General features: G+C 44.5%; 1 protein-coding gene across 1 annotated transcript in view; it reads right to left on the bottom strand.

Annotated features, from left to right (window-relative positions):
* Positions 1-948: 948 nt before the first annotated feature.
* The window catches only part of rint1 (RAD50 interactor 1), a 38,798-nt gene continuing 18,437 nt past the window's right edge, over positions 949-21,309 (bottom strand). Inside the window, exons 8-15 of the mRNA XM_061714236.1 lie at positions 17,536-17,761; positions 14,946-15,083; positions 11,323-11,417; positions 10,839-10,943; positions 8,817-9,037; positions 3,907-4,087; positions 2,253-2,371; positions 949-1,281 (exon numbers count right to left, since the gene is read on the bottom strand). Of these exons, the coding sequence (XP_061570220.1) occupies positions 1,068-1,281; positions 2,253-2,371; positions 3,907-4,087; positions 8,817-9,037; positions 10,839-10,943; positions 11,323-11,417; positions 14,946-15,083; positions 17,536-17,761 (1,299 nt within the window). The 3' untranslated portion in view covers positions 949-1,067. The remainder of the gene's footprint in view (positions 1,282-2,252; positions 2,372-3,906; positions 4,088-8,816; positions 9,038-10,838; positions 10,944-11,322; positions 11,418-14,945; positions 15,084-17,535; positions 17,762-21,309) is intronic.

Here is a 21,309-nt window from a genome sequence, read left to right as displayed (position 1 = left end):
TTTCCATGTCTTGTAAGGTGCCCTGAGGAAGTATTAAAGTGAACCCAGTGTCTGGTCGCAACACAACACCCAGGACATCCACAATAAAAGGGGTGGAGGTGCAGACTGGCTACGGCGGTACGTTTCCACTCAGACGCTGCAGGGGGGATGGTGGATTTGATCATATGAGGACAGATAATTAGTGCTGATTACAAATAATATAATATATTACAAATAATAGCAGTGACCAAAACAGCTGCAGAAATACTGCAGGAATGACATAGCAGCAGTTAAATGCAGCCTTCTGTAAGCTTTAAATATCCACTGGACTTACATCAAATACATCAAAACACAACAATAAAAAACACTTTTCTGAACTTATCAATATGACTCTGTCCTTCACAGGATAAGTAACATGGATCACTGCAAAAACTCACAATCTTAACAAGAATATTTGTCTTATTTCTAGTTAAAATGTCTCATTTTAGTAAAAAAAATCATTACTGGAAAAAACAACAATTTTCACCTGTTTCAAGTAGATTTTCACTTGAAATAAGTAGAAAAATCTGCCAGTGGAACAAGATTTTTTGCTTGTAATAAGAAGATAAATCTTGTCCCACTGGCAGATTTTTCTACTTATTTCAAGTGAAAATTTACTTGAAACGGGTGAAAATTGTCAAATAAGTTATTTTTCTGGTGTTATTTTTCTGGTGATGACTCTAAATGTTGAAATAGCAGTAAAACCACATTCATTGATGAAATTACATAAGGGATGGAAAGGAGGGATGGCAGTTTTACAGGGGGGATGATTTGGACTGTTTTTATTTCAGGGGGGGATGTCATCCCCCTCATCCCCTCTCAAATCCAGTACTGGTTTCCAGAGAGAAACCTTTTCATGAGGCAGGTTTAAAGTTAAAGACAGTCCTGCCGATGTCAGCAGAATAACAAATAGAGACAAACTACCAAAAATAGTTTAGAAGACTCCGACTTTATTACCTTTAGCAATCCTACTGTAAAGAGCTGATACATTAAATCTTTCACTGATTACAAATATATAAGTACATGAAGCAGCGCCGCCAGGGGAAGGGTTACTGTCCGGGCCACGACGCTCTCAGGTGGAGCAGAATTAACACGTCACACGGCGCCAGGCAGTAAACGCCCATCTCGTTCAGAACCGACTCTGGAGGAGGGTCTCCTGCAGTTTCACCATCGTTCACTTCCTGCTCGGACTCTTTAAGAACGTTCCTCAGCAGAACGGCAGAACCGACGTTCAGACACAGGATGATGCACGCCTCCTTCACGCTGCAGACACACAGAGAGCACATTCAGGTCATTTATACAACATAGAATATTACAATGTGGTCTCCAGGATGTTTCCAGAGACCAGAACAAGACCGCCGATCAATTATTACAGAAACAACGGCATGTAAAACTTGTTTTCAAATATGTTGTCAAAGGTCCAAAAGAGCAGATATGTAAGGGATAATGCCCGATGAGGTTCCATTAACATAAATATATGGACGACGTGGAGGCAAACCGTCCACAGATAGTTTCCTAAATCGTTTTATTAAGCTACATATATATATGATCAACCATTCAAAAAAATAAACGTTTTGGGCCGCTCGGTGGTGCAGTGGGTTAAGCAGCGGCTCATATACTGAGGCTACAGTCCTCCTGCAGCGGTCGCAGGTTCAAATCCCGGCCTGCGCACCTTTGCTGCATGTCATCCCCGATCTCTCTCTCTACCCCCTTTCATATCTGCAGCTTGAATAAAGGGCCACTAGAGCCCAAAAAAAAAAAATCTAATAAAAAAAATAAAAAATAAATAAACGTTTCATTAAGCTACAAATATTATCAATCATTCAAATAAATAAATGAAACAAGACGGTCGGATCAGCAATGTTGTCAAAATTGTTAAATTCCCCAAAAAAATTAAAATAAATGACAAAATCACTCATGTCTCCGTCCTGCGGTAGCCGGCTCTTCTTCTCTGAATCACCGTTGCCGTGGTTACCACCTGGCAGTTGATCCAGCGCAATGATATTAAAGTTATCAGGCAATTTGACCAAACTTATTTTCTAAGTGTCGGTTATAAGTGATAACCTCCACCTGCCAGCCAATCAGAATGGAGTATTCACACAGACCGTGGTATAAATGAGTATTAATGACCCGTTAAGTGAAGAACTAAGAGTTCTAGTTGGTGGACTACAGAGACCACTACGTAACCCCACATGCTCTAAACCCCCACCACTACAACAGAGGGGAACACTTACTGCTTGAAGAAGTTCTCCGGTCTTTTGCAGTAATGACCAAACAGAGGAAAAAGGTTTCTGGTCATGTCAAACTGAAGCTGAGCAGCTCCCCCGTCACTGAAGTGGTTAGACAGGATCACCTGACGGAGACACACGCACAAATATCAGGGACTGGGGCAGCTCTGCAGGACAGCAAAGCAATCACTTACACTCAGTACTGGAGTTGAGGGGGGATGAGGGGGGGTGGCATCCCCCCCTGAAATAAAAACGGCCCAAATCATCCCCCCTGAAATAAAAACGGCCCAAATCATCCCCCCTGAAATAAAAACGGCCCAAATCATCCCCCCCTGAAATAAAAACGGTCCAAATCATCCCCCCCTGAAATAAAAACGGTCCAAATCATCCCCCCCTGAAATAAAAACGGTCCAAATCATCCCCCCTGAAATAAAAACGGTCCAAATCATCCCCCCTGAAATAAAAACAGTCCAAATCATCCCCCCCTGAAATAAAAACGGTCCAAATCATCCCCCCTGTAAAACTGCCATCCCTCCTTTTCATCCCTTATGTCATTTCATCAATGAATGTGGTTTTACTGCTATTTCAACATTTAGAGTCATCACCACACTGCAAAAACTCAAAATCTTAACAAGAATATTTGTCTTATTTCTAATTAAAATGTCTCATTTTAGTAAAAAAAATCTCATTACACTTAAAACAAGAGTCATCACTGGAAAAAACAACAATTTTCACCTGTTTCAAGTAGATTTTCACTTGAAATAAGTAGAAAAATCTGCCAGTGGAACAAGATTTTATTGCTTGTAATGAGATAAGATAAATTTTGTCCCACTGGCAGATTTTCCAACTTATTTCAAGTGAAAATTTACTTGGAAAAAGGTGAAAATTGTCAAATAAGTTATTTTCTGGTAATGACTCTTGTTTTAAGTGTATTGAGATTTTTTGACTAAAAATTTGACATTTTAACTAGAAATAAGACAAATATTCTTGTTAAGATTTTGAGTTTTTGCAGTGCAGAAAAATAACACCAGAAAAATAACTTATTTGACAATTTTCACCTGTTTCAAGTTAATTTTCACTTGAAATAAGTAGAAAAATCTGCCAGTGGAACAAGATTTATCTTCTCATTACAAGCAAAAAAATCTTGTTCCACTGGCAGATTTTTCTACTTATTTCAAGTGAAAATCTACTTGAAACAGGTGAAAATTGTTGTTTTTTCCAGTGATGAGTCTTGTTTTAAGTGTAATGAGATTTTTTTTTACTAAAATGAGACATTTTAACTAGAAATAAGACAAATATTCTTGTTAAGATTGTGAGTTTTTGCAGTGATCCATTTTACTTATCCTGTGAAGGACAGAGTCATATTGATAAGTTCAGAAAAGTGTTTTTTATTGTTGTGTTTTGATGTATTTGATGTAAGCCCAGTGGATATTTAAAGCTTACAGAAGGCTGCATTTAACTGCTGCTATGTCATTCCTGCAGTATTTCTGCAGCTGTTTTGGTCACTGCTATTATTTGTAATATATTATATTATTTGTAATCAGCACAAATTATCTGTCCCCATATGATCAAATCCACCATTCCCCCTCTGAATTTCTTTTACAACTCCAGTACTGGTTCTATGACAGCAGCTCATTCAAGCAAAGGTATCACGTCTTACGTCTTGGTAGAGGAAGTTGTCGAGTCTCTCCGCCAGGCCCTGCCACGCCAGCTGGAACAGAGAGAAACTCAACACCTGGTGAAGGTTCAGCAGTCTGTCCCGGACACAAAGCATCATGGGACACGCCGAGCTGGACAGGGACATGGTGGACTGGTCATGCTGGGATGGAACAGACAACCACCTGAAACCACCGCAGAACAGAAGAATAAATATTTAATGCCTCTTGTTTGTAGGTAGTAGTCAGTCAGTTTTAATAAAACCAAGTAGATTCTGAGAAAATCTTCATCAATCGCAGACGGTGCAAGATTTATTTTCATTGCAACTGTACGGTTCATTCGTATTTACATGTCTCAATATTCCTGTAATGGACGTTTGATTTGAGATTTTAGGAAACCATTATGCATTTCTTAGAATTCTTTTAAACTCAAGTCGGAAAAATGCAGGTGAAGCCTTTAATGACAGCCGTGTGACAGGAGTAGGAGCAGATACACTGCAAAAACTCTAAATCTTACCAGGAATATTTGTCTTATTTCTAGTTAAAATGTCTCATTTTTAGTCAGAAAATCTCATTACACTTAAAACAAGAGTCATTACCAGAAAAATAACTTGTTATTTGACAATTTTCACCTGTTTCAAGTAAAATTTCACTTGAAATAAGTAGAAAAATCTGCCAGTGGAACAAGATTTATCTTCTCATTACAAGCAAATAATCTTGATCCACTGGCAGATTTTTCTACTTATTTCAAGTGAAAATCTACTTGAAACAGGTGAAAATTGTCAAATAAGTTATTTTTCCAGTGATGAGTCTTGTTTTAAGTGTAATGAGATTTTTTTTACTAAAGAGGAGACATTTTAACTAGAAATAAGACAAATATTCCTGGTAGGATTTGGAGTTTTTGCAGTGTAGAGAGGAAACACAGAGGACCAGGGGTCAGGACTGGGACCTGCCCGGCCTCTCCCGACCCGTCAGCACGCGGCGTGGACTGAATAACATCCATATCTCTACCAGCAACTAAAGTGCAGGTGCAATCAGTTAGTTCCTCATGCACAACATAAAATGATAAAGAAAGTACAGCGGATGTGTGTACGTCACAGTGCACACCCTTCAAAGCTGTGAGGGCGGGAGTTCAGCAGGTCCTTTAAGATCAAATCATGTCTACGTTTGCTGTTACGTCACTAAATACTCCCCAGAGCTACACTAGTGGCGCTTTCCCACTAGTACCTACTCAGCCCGACTCCACTCGCCCTCGTTTCTTTTCAACACCCAGATCAGAAGTAGGAGGTTGGAGAAGCTGCTGTGACGTATTTGATTGTGTATCTAAAGGAAGAAGACAACAACACTAAAGATGTAGAACCTGGAGGAGATGATATATGTGCTGCTGGGTCTGTGGTTGATATCAAGTTAACCCTTGTGCTGTCTTTGGGTCAAGGAAGGAGGAAGAGAAGAAGGAAGGAAGGAAGGAAGGAAGGAAGGAAGGAAGGAAGGAAGGAAGGAAGGAAGGAAGGAAGGAAGGAAGGAAGGAAGGAAGGAAGGAAGGAAGGAAGAATGAAAAGAAGGAAAGAAAGAAGGAAGGGAGAAAAGAAGGATGGAAGGAAGGGAGGAAGGAAGGAAGGAAGGAAGGAAGGAAGGAAGGAAGGAAGGAAGGAAGGAAGGAAGGAAGGAAGGAAGGAAGGAAGGAAGGAAGGAGAGAGCAGGAGGAAAGAAGGAAGGAAGGAAGGAAGGAAGGAAGGAAGGAAGGAAGGAAGGAAGGAAGGAAGGAAGGAAGGAAGGAAGGAGAGAGCAGGAGGAAGGAAGGAAGGAAGGAAGGAAGGAAGGAAGGAAGAAAAGAAGGAAGGAGAGAGCAGGAGGAAAGAAGGAAGGAAGGAAGGAAGGAAGGAAGGAAGGAAGGAAGGAAGGAAGGAAGGAAGGAAGGAAGGAAGGAAGGAAGGGAAGAAGGAAGGAGAGAGCAGGAGGAAAGAAGGAAGGAAGGAAGGAAGGAAGGAAGGAAGGAAGGAAGGAAGGAAGGAAGGAAGGAAGAAAAGAGGAAGGAAGGAAGGAAGGAAGGAAGGAAGGAAGGAAGGAAGGAAGGAAGGAAGGAAGGAAGGAAGGAAGGAAGGAAGGAAGGAAGGGAGGAAGGAAGGAAGGAAGGAAGGGAGGAAGGAAGGAAGAGGAGAATGAGGTCATTTTGACCCAAAGACAGTACAAGGGTTAAAAAATGAGAGTGAGAGAAACTTCAAGCGGCAACGCTTTTTTTTTTTTTTAAATTTGTCTCTGTGCTGCTGAAAAGTCAGCTGGAGCCGTGAGCAGCTATGAAGAGACAGATCTCCTGGTAGATCTGGTCGTTCCTTATCTCCGTCTACATCTTTTTAATTCTCTCCTCAGCACCAGGTTTATGAACATCTGACCCTCAGAGTTGGATCATCAAACAGACTTTTGCTGCCATTGCTGGTTGAATAAAATGAACAAGAATCCGTCAGAGTCTCTTTCTCTGATTTCCTCCTCCTGACTCAGACGTCTGACTCCAACCCCCCGACCAATCAGTGGTCTGTAGTGTGATGATGTCGATACAGCCGACTCAGCCGCTTAGAACCTCGGCAGAATAGATACAGAAAAGTATCTACTCTGCACGTTAGACCCCTGGTGGAAAAGAACCAAACCGAGTGGAGTCGGGCTGAGTAGGTGCTGGTGGAAAAGCCCCATAAAGCAGCTCAGAGAGGTTTTAGTCCTTTTAATCTTGTTTGGTTTCCTACTCGTTCCTTTCCTGCCATCACACTCCGGTCTCTCCGTCACCTCGACCAGGACGTCCAACGTACACCTGTTTCACTGGCGCTGATGTGTATAGATAAATTCATCATAGTGGGTGATTTTAACATTCATATGGATGTTGAAAGCGATTTAAGGAGTCGCAGCAATTTATAACTCGAGTCTCCAAATAAAAACCTAAGTCCAATTATAATACATTTGAAAGCCTCACGCTTAGTCTGAAATTTCTGAGCTGGAAATCAGAGAAGCCAGTTGTGTTAGTGGTAGTGTATCGGCCCCCTGCTGGTGCTTATCTAGAGTTTTTGTCTGAATTTTCAGATTTCCTTTCTGGATTATTGATCAGTACAGATAAATTCATCATAGTGGGTGATTTTAACATTCATATGGATGTTGAAAGCGATAATCTTAAATTAGCCTTCATTCTCTTCTAGAATCAATGGGTATCTCACAAAAAGTGGATAAACCGACGCATTGTTTTGATCATACTCTCGATCTCGTTCTCACCTACGGTGTTGAAACTGATGGTCTGTTGGTGTCACCTGTAAACTCCCTTTTATCCGACCATTATTTAATAACGTTTGAATTTAATATTGTCGATGTTGAAGTGCAGGGCAGGAGGTATTATTTTAGCAGATATTTGTCTGATGAAGCTATGCTAAGTTTAGGGAGGCCATTGCTTATCTTGCAACAGTGGAAAATAGTGATGTAGTCGAGGCCAGTGACCTGGGTTCTACCTCTGCAGATGTTGATTTCCTTGCTAATAACACTGCTGATCTGTTGCATTCAGCTTTAGATGAAGTTGCTCCTTTGAAAAGGAGGGTTTCTAGCCACAGGAGCTTAACTCCCTGGTATAATTCAGATATCCGCATGTTGAAACAAAACGTGCGTAAAATGGAAAGGAAGTGGTACTCTTGTAGGTCTGTAGACTCTCATCGTGAATGGAAAGATATTCTAATAGTATATAAAAAAGCCATTCGCAAAGCAAGAACAGCTTATTATTCAACGTTGATAGAGGATAACAAAAGTAACCCACGTTTTCTGTTCAGCACTGTAGCCAGGCTGACAAAGAGTCACAACTCTGTTGAGCCGTGCATTCCTGCAGCTCTCAGTAGTGAGGACTTTATGGGCTTCTTCAACAGTAAAATCACGAGAATTAGAGAAGAAATCAACCAGCCGGTACCGGGTGGTGCTGGTCAGACTGCTGGGAGTGCAGTTGGACACCGGTGCTGCCTAGGAATGGGCGATATTTTACCGTTCACGATAAACCGTCAAAAAAATTCCCCACGATAAGAATTTGTCATCTTGCGGTAAAAACAATAAATTCCCGTTGATGACGTTTTTGTGTGAAGCTGATTTATGGTTCTGCGTTAAAATCGACGCAGAGCCTACAGCGTAGGCTCTGCGTCGATTTAACGCAGAACCATAAATCCGGCTTAACAGACATGGCGGAAGGCGGATCTGAGAGCGAGGAGCTTGTTGTTAAAAGAAACTGGTTTGGATTTAAAAACAGTGACGAGGTCCAAACATCATCTATTATATGCAGAGTCTGCAAAAAAACAGTGAGTGCAAAGGATGGCTTTTATTTATTTGTCCTGATTCTTTATTTATCAAGTTGTATTTTTTTCTACTTTGTGATTTTATAAGCTAAGAAAACTTGAAGGACAATGGTACTATTGCTGTTTGCACTGTTATCCCACTGTTTAAGCCATACAGTTTGAATAAATGTTGAATATGTTCTCACATTTCAAACTTGTTTCATTTGAGTCATTACAGTTTTGCAGTACAGGTGAACTAATTGAATTGGTTTTTATTAATTCAACTTAATTCGTGTAGTTTAGTAGTATTTAGTATTCTTTTAGAGCAGTGATTTGGGGGCTCCAAAGACTGAATGTGGTGATAGATTTATAGTTACAAAGGTGGAGTTGAATTGGTATTTTTTCTATCGTCATTTTTATCGTTATCAGAATAAATGGCAGAAATGATCGTGATAATTTTTTTAGTCCATACCGCCCATCCCTAGTGCTGCTATGCCAGTGCTAGGGTTGATTTCATTGTTCCCTTCCCGCCCAACACAACAATCCCTTCATACAAGAACACAGCCCACACGGCTGCTCCAACACAAATGAATGCAGCATGCTAAACGGTGGAGAAAACAGTGTTTTGTCACCTCTCTTGGCGGTACGGTCTGGTTTTTTCTGTGATCTCTCTCATGAGGGACTCCAGCAGTCTCCCCAGCATGTCAGCTTTTAATCGGTCCAGCAGAGCCAGCAGACCGTCGAACAGAGATCCCTCCAGAGAAGCCAGCCGACCCACCTCCATCATTCCCAGTGATCCCAGCACCCCTTCCTCCCCCAGGGAGATGCCCGCCTGCTGCAGCTGCAGGAAGAACTGGTGGCAGAAGGAGGAAATGGTAAACGCAACATTTCCCAAAGAAAAACCTAGAATTATAATCAATGGCTCTGAAATTTGCCAGATTACTCGTACTAAATTCTTGGGTGTCATTATCGATGATCATTTAACTTGGAAACAACATATTGATACTGTATGCATGAAATCTATGAAGATGCTTGGTTCTCAACCCTCTTTAGCGCCGCCCTAGTGGCTCCTGGAGCTTTTTCAGAAATGTTTAAAAATGGAAATAGATGGGGATGGAAGAAATATTTTTGTTTTAATATGGTTTCTATAGGAGGACAAACATGACACAGACATTCTTAACGTTTTCCAATGCTGTAAAAATGTGTAGAATAAATATCAAATTTCAACATTTCTGTTAACGAAGATTTGCGTCAGAGCCTGCAACACATGTTTCTACCAGCAGGGCGGCGCCAGGCAGGTGGCTGTTGTAAACAACCCGGCCAAAGGGATTGTTTCCAAGGGGAAAAAGAGAAAAAAAGGAGAGAAGAGGATTCAATGTTTCTTGGACCGAATCATTTGCATTCATTGCCTGAATGTTTACTCTGTAGCCAGAAGTTGTCCAATAACAAAAAGAGTAATGTGGAAAGACATTTGCATGCTACATTTGCAGCCGAGGACCCATTTATAACTAATATAGATTGAAGGGAGAAAAATAAATGTTGTGTCCTGAAATGTCCTGGATTCCCAAAACACAGCTTTAATCAGCCATGCACCTGCTGTTTATTATAACAAATGTAAACTGTGAGAGAGGAGCTAGTTCACACGGGATTTTGCTCCCATGTGAGGCGAGACTTATTTTGAGAACTTGCGGGCCCCCCCCTCCGCAAGGTGCTGAGTAAAAAAGTATAAAGACGCGACAGCCGGAAGTCCGGGTTAGAGTCAGCTGCGGGTCTAGTGCACGGACGCCCAGCGGGTTTTTTTGGCCTACTCTGCCAGGACTGTTCGGCTCTCCAGTCTCTTGTGTCGAAGTAAGAGTATAAGGCCTTGGCCCTGTGTAATTGTGTGTGCGTAATATTGCTCTGCCATTTGTGGTGGATAACTTGACACCTTGTCCTAGCAAAAAGAGTGATTGTGTGTGTGTCTTCTATGCAAATGCTTGCTTTTCTGGCTGGTAATAAAGGTTAATATATCATTATAGCAAAAGTGAGTGTGTGTGTGTGTGTGATTCATTTTGGTGCAGCCGACCACTTCAGAACCTTAAAGTGAGATTTCACACAAAACATAGATACATGCAGCATGTGTTGTCTTCATTCTAAGGCTGATACAAGACTTTTCATTTTCTGCCTTTGAGATTAGTCTCAGATGATTTGGGGGTTGTATAGTTGTATAGAACTTCTGAAGACAACCTTGAAGGCAGCGATGATCCATGATGATCTGTTTTCATGCCGGACCTCCGGCAGGCCGAGGCAGACGGCTGGATGGATATTTTACTCTCTTTAAGCAGGTTTTTCCTTCCCCGCGATTAAGTCGTGTTTACGTTGGACGTGAGACATGAGTTGTCATTACGTAAAATCTGAATTTTTGGCTCAGTTGGAGTGAATGTGCTTGTGCATAAATTACAATTAATACATTTTAGACTTAATCGGATTGTCTCTAACTTCATAAACGTTGGTTGCCGCGAAAGTGAAGCCTGGAGAACTGACCTGATGTGAAGAGGATTCTGTGCTCTCACAAAGCTGAACAGTCCGCACGTTTAAAGCGTCTGCTCCACAATAATAGTACTGAATCATGGCTAGGATTCATCATGGCAGCTTCTTTTCGTCTTTAAACTCACCACATCGTCCCCCCAGTCTCTCAGGATGGTAGAAACGTAATTCACTGCGTTAAGAATGGCACAGTAACGGACGCCCAGCGGACAGCGAGACTCTTCTTTCATCACCTGGGGAGAAAACGAGACACCATGAACCTCCTCGTCTGCATCTGTGGACGTCTCTCCAACATTTCTCTCTGGAAGATTCCACTGGTCCTACAGATGTGCTACAGATGTGCAGCTGCAGCAGAGCTCAGGTTCAGGTTCACCGACTGTTCTTCTAGTAAGGCCCGTTAAAGACTGCTGCTGAATACTCAGTAAACGGCCCGTTACTGCTGCTATTTTCATTTGATTTATGCAAACGAATCAGCTGAGTCGGATAAAAAGCAAAGTCTGAGTTGTGGAGTTCATAAAGGTCAATCTTTTATTGACTCATTAATTGAGCTGTTTTCAGATTCTTGTCTCACTTTGAGCCTCTCCTGTTTTAAATCCCGAGCGTTGTCGTTACCTGAGTGAGGCGGATGCGGAAGTCGTCGACCAGCTCCCTCTGCAGACCCAGAAACTTGAGCTGTGCAGACGGACATGGCAAGGCCCGGTACCGCTCTGTAACAAACACACACGCACACACACACCATAATTACACTCATTTCTATCCATGGTGACACACAGGACTTGTGGGCTACAGACCATCCTAAAGGCCACACAGCCAGGGCTCAAGGGCACGGAGGCAGCAGCGCTGGGAGGATCATGTCCAGTACATTCAACACCAGCCAGCCTGCATTACTACACCAGAAACTCCAGGAGACACAGGTGGAGCCTCCACCACCTGGACCACTGACCACTGACCACCTGGATCACTGACCACCTGGATCACTGACCACCTGGATCACTGACCACTGACCACCTGGACCACTGACCACCTGGACCACTGACCACCTGGACCACTGACCACTGACCACCTGGACCACAGACCACCTGGACCACTGACCACCTGGACCACTGACCCCCTGGACCACTGACCCCCTGGATCACTGACCACCTGGACCACTGACCACCTGGACCACTGACCACTGACCACCTGGATCACTGACCACCTGGACCACTGACCACCTGGATCACTGACCACCTGGATCACTGACCACTGACCACCTGGACCACTGACCACCTGGACCACTGACCACCTGGACCACTGACCACTGACCACCTGGACCACTGACCACTGACCACCTGGATCACTGACCACCTGGACCACTGACCACCTGGATCACTGACCACCTGGACCACTGACCACCTGGATCACTGAACACCTGGACCACTGACCACCTGGACCACTGACCACCTGGACCACAGACCACCTGGATCACTGACCACATGGACCACTGACCACCTGGTCCACTGACCACCTGGACCACTGACCACCTGGACCACTGACCACCTGGATCACTGACCACCTGGACCACTGACCACCTGGATCACTGACCACCTGGACCACTGATCACCTGGACCACTGACCACTGACCACCTGGACCACTGACCACCTGGACAACTGACCACCTGGATCACTGACCACCTGGATCACTGACCACCTGGACCACTGACCACCTGGACCACTGACCACCTGGACAACTGACCACCTGGACCACTGACCACCTGTATCACTGACCACCTGTATCACTGACCACCTGGATCACTGACCACATGGACCACTGACCACCTGGATCACTGACCACCTGGACCACTGACCACCTGTATCACTGACCACCTGTGTCACTGACCACCTGGATCACTGACCACCTGGATCACTGACCACCTGGATCACTGACCACCTGGACCACTGACCACCTGGACCACTGACCACCTGGACCACTGACCACCTGGACCACTGATCACCTGGACCACTGATCACCTGGACCACTGACCACCTGGACCACTGATCACCTGGACCACTGACCACCTGGACCACTGACCACCTGGACCACTGACCACCTGGACCACTGACCACCTGGACCACTGATCACCTGGACCACTGACCACCTGGATCACCGACCACCTGGACCACCGATCACCTGGACCACTGACCACATGGACCACTGACCACCTGGATCACTGACCACCTGGACCACTGACCACCTGGACCACTGACCACCTGGACCACTGACCACCTGGACCACTGACCACCTGGATCACTGACCACCTGGACCACTGACCACCTGGACCACTGACCACCTGGACCACTGATCACCTGGACCACTGACCACCTGGACCACTGACCACCTGGATCACCGACCACCTGGACCACTGATCACCTGGACCACTGACCACCTGGACCACTGACCACCTGGATCACTGACCACCTGGACCACTGACCACCTGGATCACTGACCACCTGGATCACTGACCACCTGGACCACTGATCACCTGGACCACTGACCACTGATCACCTGGACCACTGACCACCTGGACCACTGATCACCTGGACCACTGACCACCTGGACCACTGATCACTTGGACCACTGATCACCTGGACCACTGATCACCTGGACCACTGACCACCTGGACCACTGACCACCTGGATCACCTGGACCACTGACCACCACTGACCACCTGGACCACTGACCACCTGGACCACTGACCACCTGGACCACTGACCACCTGGACCACTGACCACCACTGACCACCTGGACCACTGACCACCTGGATCACTGATCACCTGGACCACTGACCACCTGGACCACTGACCACCTGGATCACTGACCACCTGGACCACTGACCACCTGGACCACTGACTACCTGGACCAATGACCACCTGGATCACTGACCACCTGGACCAATGACCACCTGGACCACTGACCACCTGGATCACCTGGACCACTGACCACCTGGACCACTGACCACCTGGACCACTGACCACCACTGACAGAGCGGCTGTGTGGAAGTAAGTGAGTCAAATGTATGTATGTATTTATATACACAAAGGTAACAAGTTGAGGAGGCTTGAGGGGGGTCTTGGTTGCTTTTGGGGTGCGGCTCTGCCGTTATGAGTTGTTTGTTTTCTTTTCTTTTTTGTATATTGTTGATACTGATATATTAATTTATATCAGTGTATATAGGTGTGAGGATGTGTTACTATTGATATTCATACAACATTTTTGTGTGTGTATGTGTGTATATATATATATATATATATATATATATATATATATATATATATATATATATATATATGCATATAAGCATGTTAATTATGATGGATGTTTTTATTTATACCTTTGTCTTCTTCTTATTTACATTTATTTAGTAGTTTTCCCTACTGTTTGATGTTCGAAATAAAATTTAAATTAAATTAAATTCAAAGTTAAAACCATAAAACAGACACACAAGGAAAATATAATCCATGAAATCAAAAAACACCAGCAGACAGAACCAGTCAGAACATCCCTCTCTGACCTGGGCCTTTTTAAACCAACGCTTAAAACCTAGTTATTTAGAATAGCTTTTAATACCCAGTAGTGTGGTGACACTTTTTATTCCTTTTCTTTTATTCTATTTATTTTTTTGCTCTGTCTTATGATTGTATGTTGTATTTCTGTCTGTTTTATTCTGTAAAGCACGTTGGCTCACCTAGAGGTGGCTGTAAAGGGCTATAGAAATGAACCGCGGCACGTTAGACCCTGTAATGGGAAATTTTGGGTCTTGTATGCTTTCACAATCCTGTTTTGTTGTGAACATGCTGCCGAGGGCCGAGGTCAAGCTCCTTTTGACACAGTGCCTGGCATGGTTGTCAGGGTGACATATATACGTTTTGTCTTTTGTTCCCAGCCTGGCTGAAAGTATAAGATAGCGTGTGCCTAAACATCTCCAGGGCATTACAGGCTGAATGCTCGTCTGATCAGGTCTGCACTGTGTGATCCTCCATTCATGAATGTTCTCTTTTTATTAAAACTAAAAAAAGACAGCTGACGTGTCAAGACATTCTTTTTTGAACACTTTATTGAACGAACAACAATTTTTGCCACCACAACCCCTAGTGGGAAACAACCAAACCGAGTGAAGTCGGGCTGAGTAGGTTCTAGTGGAAAAGCGCCAATTAAAGTGCAGACTGTAAAGATTAGAATCAAGTATTGATCGTACCAGTGATGACCTGCAGCAGGGTCATGAACGTCTCAGCACAGTCTGGAGCCTTCAGCTCGTCCATGTCGCTGATGTCTTTGTACTGGGAGCTCCAGGCTCCCTCTGACGACAGCATGGTGTCCATCTTCTCCACGGCCACTGAGACAACACACACACAGAGTCTTAGGTTCCCCGTTCTCCATCAGACATCCTCTAGTCTAGACAGTAGGACCACACCCTGGTCCAGCTGTCTGGAAGATTTCTGAAGGAGAACGGACATGTTTGCAAAGAACGGTTTACTGTGCAACTTCCGCTCTACTGCTAATCAGCAGTTATTACACTTTGAGTTATGCTCGGTGCAAAACAATCTTGGAGACAAAGGTAAAAACTTGATGTCACAAAATTGACATTTTAAAGTCATTTGTAATTGTTTTGGTTGCAACATAACTACGCTCCTGTCGCCATTTAAATGGAAGTTTCCTGTTGAACGCTCCACGTTGCTGCGTGACGGATTGGAGCGGTGAAACTGGCGACCAGGGCCGGTCCAAGCCTCCATGGGCCCTAAGCACAATGTGATTTTGGGGCCCTCTCTTACTGCCAATAATACTGATTATTGATCATTCACACACCCACTATAAACTTATTTCATGTTCTTCCCTGTCATTACAAATACACTTGTAAAACTAGATGTAAGAACTTTTTGTTGTAGTTAGATTGTAATCCACAGTGATTAAGACCATGGAAGCAACAACAGATTAACAAACTTGCAGAAAAATCTTTCAATTAATATTTATAAAGTCAGCAACTGCCCTCACTGGCCACAGTAGTGTGCAGGTAGCTGCACAGTTGCAGCAGAGTTGTTTCCATCATCCTACTGTCAGCCTGTCAGGTTTTTACCATCTATGGTTTTTAATCTGAAATGGAGCAAATTCAGCTACAAGAGCGGCCTGGGGTTGATTTACACTTAATATTTAAAGTGATGTAGTACTAAGTGATACTGAGTGTCATCTACAGTGTAGGCCTACTAAAAGAAACAAAATAATCAAATACATCATTTATAAACCATTTACTGTAAACACATTATCTACTTTGGTTTTAAATAAACTGCAACAACAATTAAGTGCAACAACAAAGTACTACAAAAACTAAAACTATAATTAATATTAATTATTGTGTTTTTGTACAATAACATATCTTTAATAATGTATGAATCAGCACTCACACATTAAAAAATAATTTTATTTTATTTATTTTAACTCTTGGGGGCCCCCTAGTGGTCACAGGGGCCTAACCCTTGTGCTGTCTTCAGGTCAGGGAGGGAGGGAGGGAGGGAGGGAGGGAGGGAGGGAGGGAGGAAGGAAGGAAGGAAGGAAGGAAGGAAGGAAGGAAGGAAGGAAGGAAGGAAGGAAGGAAGGAAGGAAGGAAGGAAGGAAGGAAGGAAGGAAGGAAGGGGAAAGAAGGAAGGAAGGAAGGAAGGGGAAAAATAAGGGAGAAAAGAAGGAAGGAAGGAAGAGAGGAAAGAAGGAAGGAAGAGAGGAAGGAAGGAAGGAAGGAAGGAAGGAAGGAAGGAAGGAAGGAAGGAAGGAAGGAAGGAAGGAAGAGAGGAAAGAAGGAAGGAAGGAAGGAAGGGGAAAGAAGGAAGGAAGGAAGGGGAAAAATAAGGGAGAAAAGAAGGAAGGAAGGAAGAGAGGAAAGAAGGAAGGAAGAGAGGAAGGAAGGAAGGAAGGAAGGAAGGAAGGAAGGAAGGAAGGAAGGAAGGAAGAGAGGAAAGAAGGAAGGAAGAGAGGAAGGAAGGAAGGAAGGAAGGAAGGAAGGAAGGAAGGAAGGAAGGAAGGAAGGAAGGAAGAGAGGAAAGAAGGAAGGAAGGAAGGAAGGGGAAAGAAGGAAGGAAGGGGAAAAATAAGGGAGAAAAGAAGGAAGGAAGGAAGAGAGGAAAGAAGGAAGGAAGAGAGGAAGGAAGGAAGGAAGGAAGGAAGGAAGGAAGGAAGGAAGGAAGGAAGGAAGAGAGGAAAGAAGGAAGGAAGAGAGGAAGGAAGGAAGGAAGGAAGGAAGGAAGGAAGGAAGGAAGGAAGGAAGGAAGGAAGGAAGGAAGGAAGAGAGGAAAGAAGGAAGGAAGAGAGGAAGGAAGGAAGGAAGGAAGGAAGGAAGGAAGGAAGGAAGGAAGGAAGGAAGGAAGGAAGGAAGGAAGGAAGGAAGGAAGGGATACAAGAAGGAAGGAAGGAAAGAAGGGAGGAAAGAAGGAAGGAAGGAAGGAAGGAAGGAAGGAAGGAAGGAAGGAAGGAAGGAAGGAAGGAAGGAAGGAAGGAAGGAAGGAAGGAAGGAAGGAAGGAAGGAAGGAAGGGAAAAAATAAGGAAGGAAGGGAGAAAAGAAAGAAGGAAAGGAGTAAAGAAGGAAGGGAGTAAAGAAGGAAGGAAGGGAGAAAAGAGGAAGGAAGAATGAAGGAGAGAGCAGGAGGAAAGAAGGAACAGGAGAATTAGGTCATTTTGACCCAAAGACAGTACAAGGGTTAAGCAGCTGTTTAGTTCTCTTATGTCTTGGGCCGGCTCTGCTGGCGACGGCTCCACAGCAGCGGTGACCTGAGCAGTGACGAGCCAACCCCTGACAACTCACTCTTCTTCTCCACAGCCAGCCACTTCTGAAGGACGGCGTCATCCAGCAGGATGTGCAGCAGCCCGGGGAACACGGCCGGGTAGGAATGGTTGCCTCGCAGCTCCTTCTCGAACTGCAGAACCTCCTCCACCAGATGGCAGAAGAGCGCGTCGTCGTAGAGCATCCGGGACGCGTCGCCGGCTACTTTCTCCTGGACCAGAGACACCAGACCTCGACACAACTCCACCTGCAAGCACGCACACCCACACTGTTGTTGGCCCACAATCAGCTGGGACACATGACCAAAGTGAAACCGCCACGCCATCATTAAGAAGACCTGGAAAAATCACTGCGGAGCACATTTGGTGTTTTAAATTCTTTTTACCATATTGGCCCGAATATAAGACGGTGTTTTTTGCATTGAAATAAGACTGAAAAAGGGGGGGTCGTCTTCCATTCGGGTTCTAGACATTATACCCAGTCAGAACACTAGATGGGGCCAGATATCTTTAAAGCCAATGCTGAACTTAACTCCCCAGGCCAAAGAGAACCCCTGTCACGAAGAAGAAAAGTAAAAATAGCGGTAAGAAAGAAAAGAGAAGAAAATAAGAGAAGAGATAACAGAAAATGGAGAAACGTAGCGACAACCTGGAGAAAAGTGGGTGGAAGATCAGCAGGTTAACCGGCAGCTGAGGAGAAGTTATGATGCAAACTTCAAGATGATTTGAATGAGGCAAAATAACATGCTTTTTCTTTCGAATATATTGTTATATTCATTTGTTTCAGATGTACTGTAATTATTTTCTGTATAAAAATTTAGTTTGGTGTTCAAAAAGTATTCTTTCCAACTTGAGTCTTGAAAAAGAGGGGAGTCGTCTTATAATCAGGGTCGTTTTATATTCGGGCCAATACGGTACTTCGTTGGGAGAAGTATAACTTGAGAACACAAAAACATTATTCTCTTCCATTACGACTCAATCATGTAATTAAATCAGTTTCACACAAACCTTGTTTCTTCACACTTCTGTTAGCATGTGACACACTACTCTGTGTCATTTATACATTTGTATAACTCAGTTATTTGGCTGTTTGTAACTGATTTGATTTTATTCTGTATATTTAAGTCTTGTAATGGCAAACCATCTACAAAAAATAGTAACTGAGGGAATCTGAGGACTTTTCCAATATGTGGTGTTATAAAGAGTGAATTAAAGCCAAAGTTGCGAGTAAAAACACCTGATCATAACGAAAAGTGGCCACAGTACATGAAGCCCTGCTGGGACTCTGCCAGGACTCTGCCAGGTAAATCGAGAGCTTAGCCTTTTGACTCATCTCTTCACCACGACCGTCCGGTACACCGACAGCACAACTGCGGACGCTGCACCAATCCGTCTTTCAATCTCACGCTCCATCTTTTTCCTCACTTGATAACAAGACCCCGAGATATTTGACTCAATGTCCTCAGCCTCCCTCGGAATTTGTGAGAAGTTCTCTCGGAGATGAGAGTTGAAGACTTTCCTGACGAGCTGGAGCCGGAGCTTGTGTTCTAGGTTGAGAGATACCGGCTAGAGATAGTCGGGCTCACCTCCACACATAGCTTGGGCTCTGGAACCCAGCTCCTTGAAGGGGGCTGGACCCTCCACTACTCTGGAGTTGCCCAGGGTGAGAGGTGGCGGGCTGGTGTGGGCTTGGTTATAGCCCCTCAGCTCAGTCGCCATGTGTTGGAGTTCACCCCAGTGAACGAGAGGGTCGCTTCCCTGCGCCTTCGGGTCGGGAAAAGGTCTCTCACTGTTGTTTGTGCCTACGGGCCGAACAGCAGTGCGGAGTACCCGGCCTTCTTGGAGTCCCTGGGAGGAGTACTTGATAGTGCTCCAACTGGGGACTCCATTGTTCTACTGGGGGACTTCAACGCTCACGTGGGCAATGACAGTGATACCTGGAGTGGTGGGATTGGGAGGAACGGCCTCCTCGATCTGAACCCGAGCGGTGTTTTGCTGTTGGACTTCTGTGTATATAGGTTATCCATCAGTGTTACCAGGACACCCTAAACCGGAGGTCAGTGATCAACTTTGTTGTCGTTTTAACTGATTTTCGGCCGTATGTCTTGGACACTAGAGAGAGAGGCTGAGCTGTCAACTGATCACCACCTGGTGGTGAGTTGGATACGCTGGCGGAGGGGGAGGTTGGACATTTCAGCAAATTGAATGATTTTAACTTTTGATGTTTCCATTTCTCTGAAATGCGTTAAAAGTGAATACAACCAGGCTGTTACGTACTTTCATAAATATGTCAATTCGTCTACGCATTCACTCGCTCTGGAACGTTAGCTCTTGTTCCTTCACTTCAACGGCCGTGTTTCACTGTTGTCTGAATATGTGCTCATATTCATCATGATGGCACTTATATGTTCAGTTCCATTGGAGGGAGACAGGAGCTTCTCTCCCGCTTACTCGCCGTTGCCATGGTGAATCACGGTATCGGAGCTCCGCTGAGGATCTTTTTATAGTGGCGGTAACTCTGAGTCAACAGTTGACTGAATTGACTGAACTCCGGACACCGGTGCCAAGACCCAAAAGTCAGGGTATGTTGACCCAAGTTATTTTTTGGACTCAGTTAATTGAAGCTCGTTTGTGAACCAGGAAAACCTCAGTAACCAGGATCTGGGAGGAGTGACAGCGTCAGATACAGGGGCACCATTAGGGACACCACCACTGACACCATCAGGGACACCATCAGGGACAAAGCCCTTCTTGTCCTCTGACACTGTTGTCTCTCCTGCAACAGCAGCATGTATTCCTGACCCAGCATGTGGCTCGGTAGTCTGATACGGCTCACAAAGTGTGGAAGTCGGGATGTCTTCAACGTCCTACGAGTTCATGAAAGTGTCATAAAAGTGGATGGGACTGGTCCTCAATAAGGACAACTGGAAGTTCCATGTTGTTGCTCTGTTTGAAAAACTGCTCCAACATCAGAATCCTTCAGAGACAGTCCGTAGTCTCCATGCAACTCTGGATCTTTGCATTTCCTTTCCTAGATCTGCCGATGCGATTGCAGGACTTTGACACCTGGTGCTTCTCGTCTCATCGGATTCAACCTTAACAAACTTTTCGCCGGAGGAACCAAAGTCATTGATGTTTTCTATGAAGAAACATAACATTTAAGTTTGTTTCACTCCTGGCTTCCTCTGGAAAGGAAATGGCTGAAACATTTGTCCCTGATGATGTTCACTGCAGCCTTCCCTTTGACCTCCTTTACCCATTGGGTAATCGCCGCTGACGGGATCACCATATTAACGGACTGTTCAAGCTTATCTTTGAGGACAAAGTCTAGATCATGGATCCATCTGGTGCTTTAGAGAAGATACTCAACTTTCACAAAGAGAGGCCTCATCAGCTGAATTCTGGGAGAAACCTTGCCATGTCCACCTTCGCCTGCACCAACGAAATTAAGTCGGGCCCTTGTGTGGTGTCCAACATGTTTAACCCTGATGCGTATTGTAACAATGAGTGCAGCCGGTACTGTTGAGGAACAGGACTCTTCACATGTTCTACAGCAGGCAAAGTGAGAGTCTCATCTCATTGGAGGTTTTTCACAGACTGCCAACACGTACCTGAAGGTATCAGTCTCTGCACACCGCTAGTACAGTTGCTGTGAGGAAACAACATAATGGAAGCCTTCTGTTACCCCTTTTCCACCAAACCTTCTAGGGCTGGGCATGGGCCAGTGCCTAGTTTGCAACCAGGCTTTCTGTTCCCACTGACAAAGAACTGTCCAGGAAAAACGGTTCCAAGGTAG

This window comes from Cololabis saira, chromosome 23 (genome assembly GCF_033807715.1).
Source record: "Cololabis saira isolate AMF1-May2022 chromosome 23, fColSai1.1, whole genome shotgun sequence".
NCBI lineage: Eukaryota > Metazoa > Chordata > Actinopteri > Beloniformes > Belonidae > Cololabis > Cololabis saira.
Note: the sequence above shows the minus strand (reverse complement) of the source record. Positions and strands in the feature narration are given on the sequence as shown.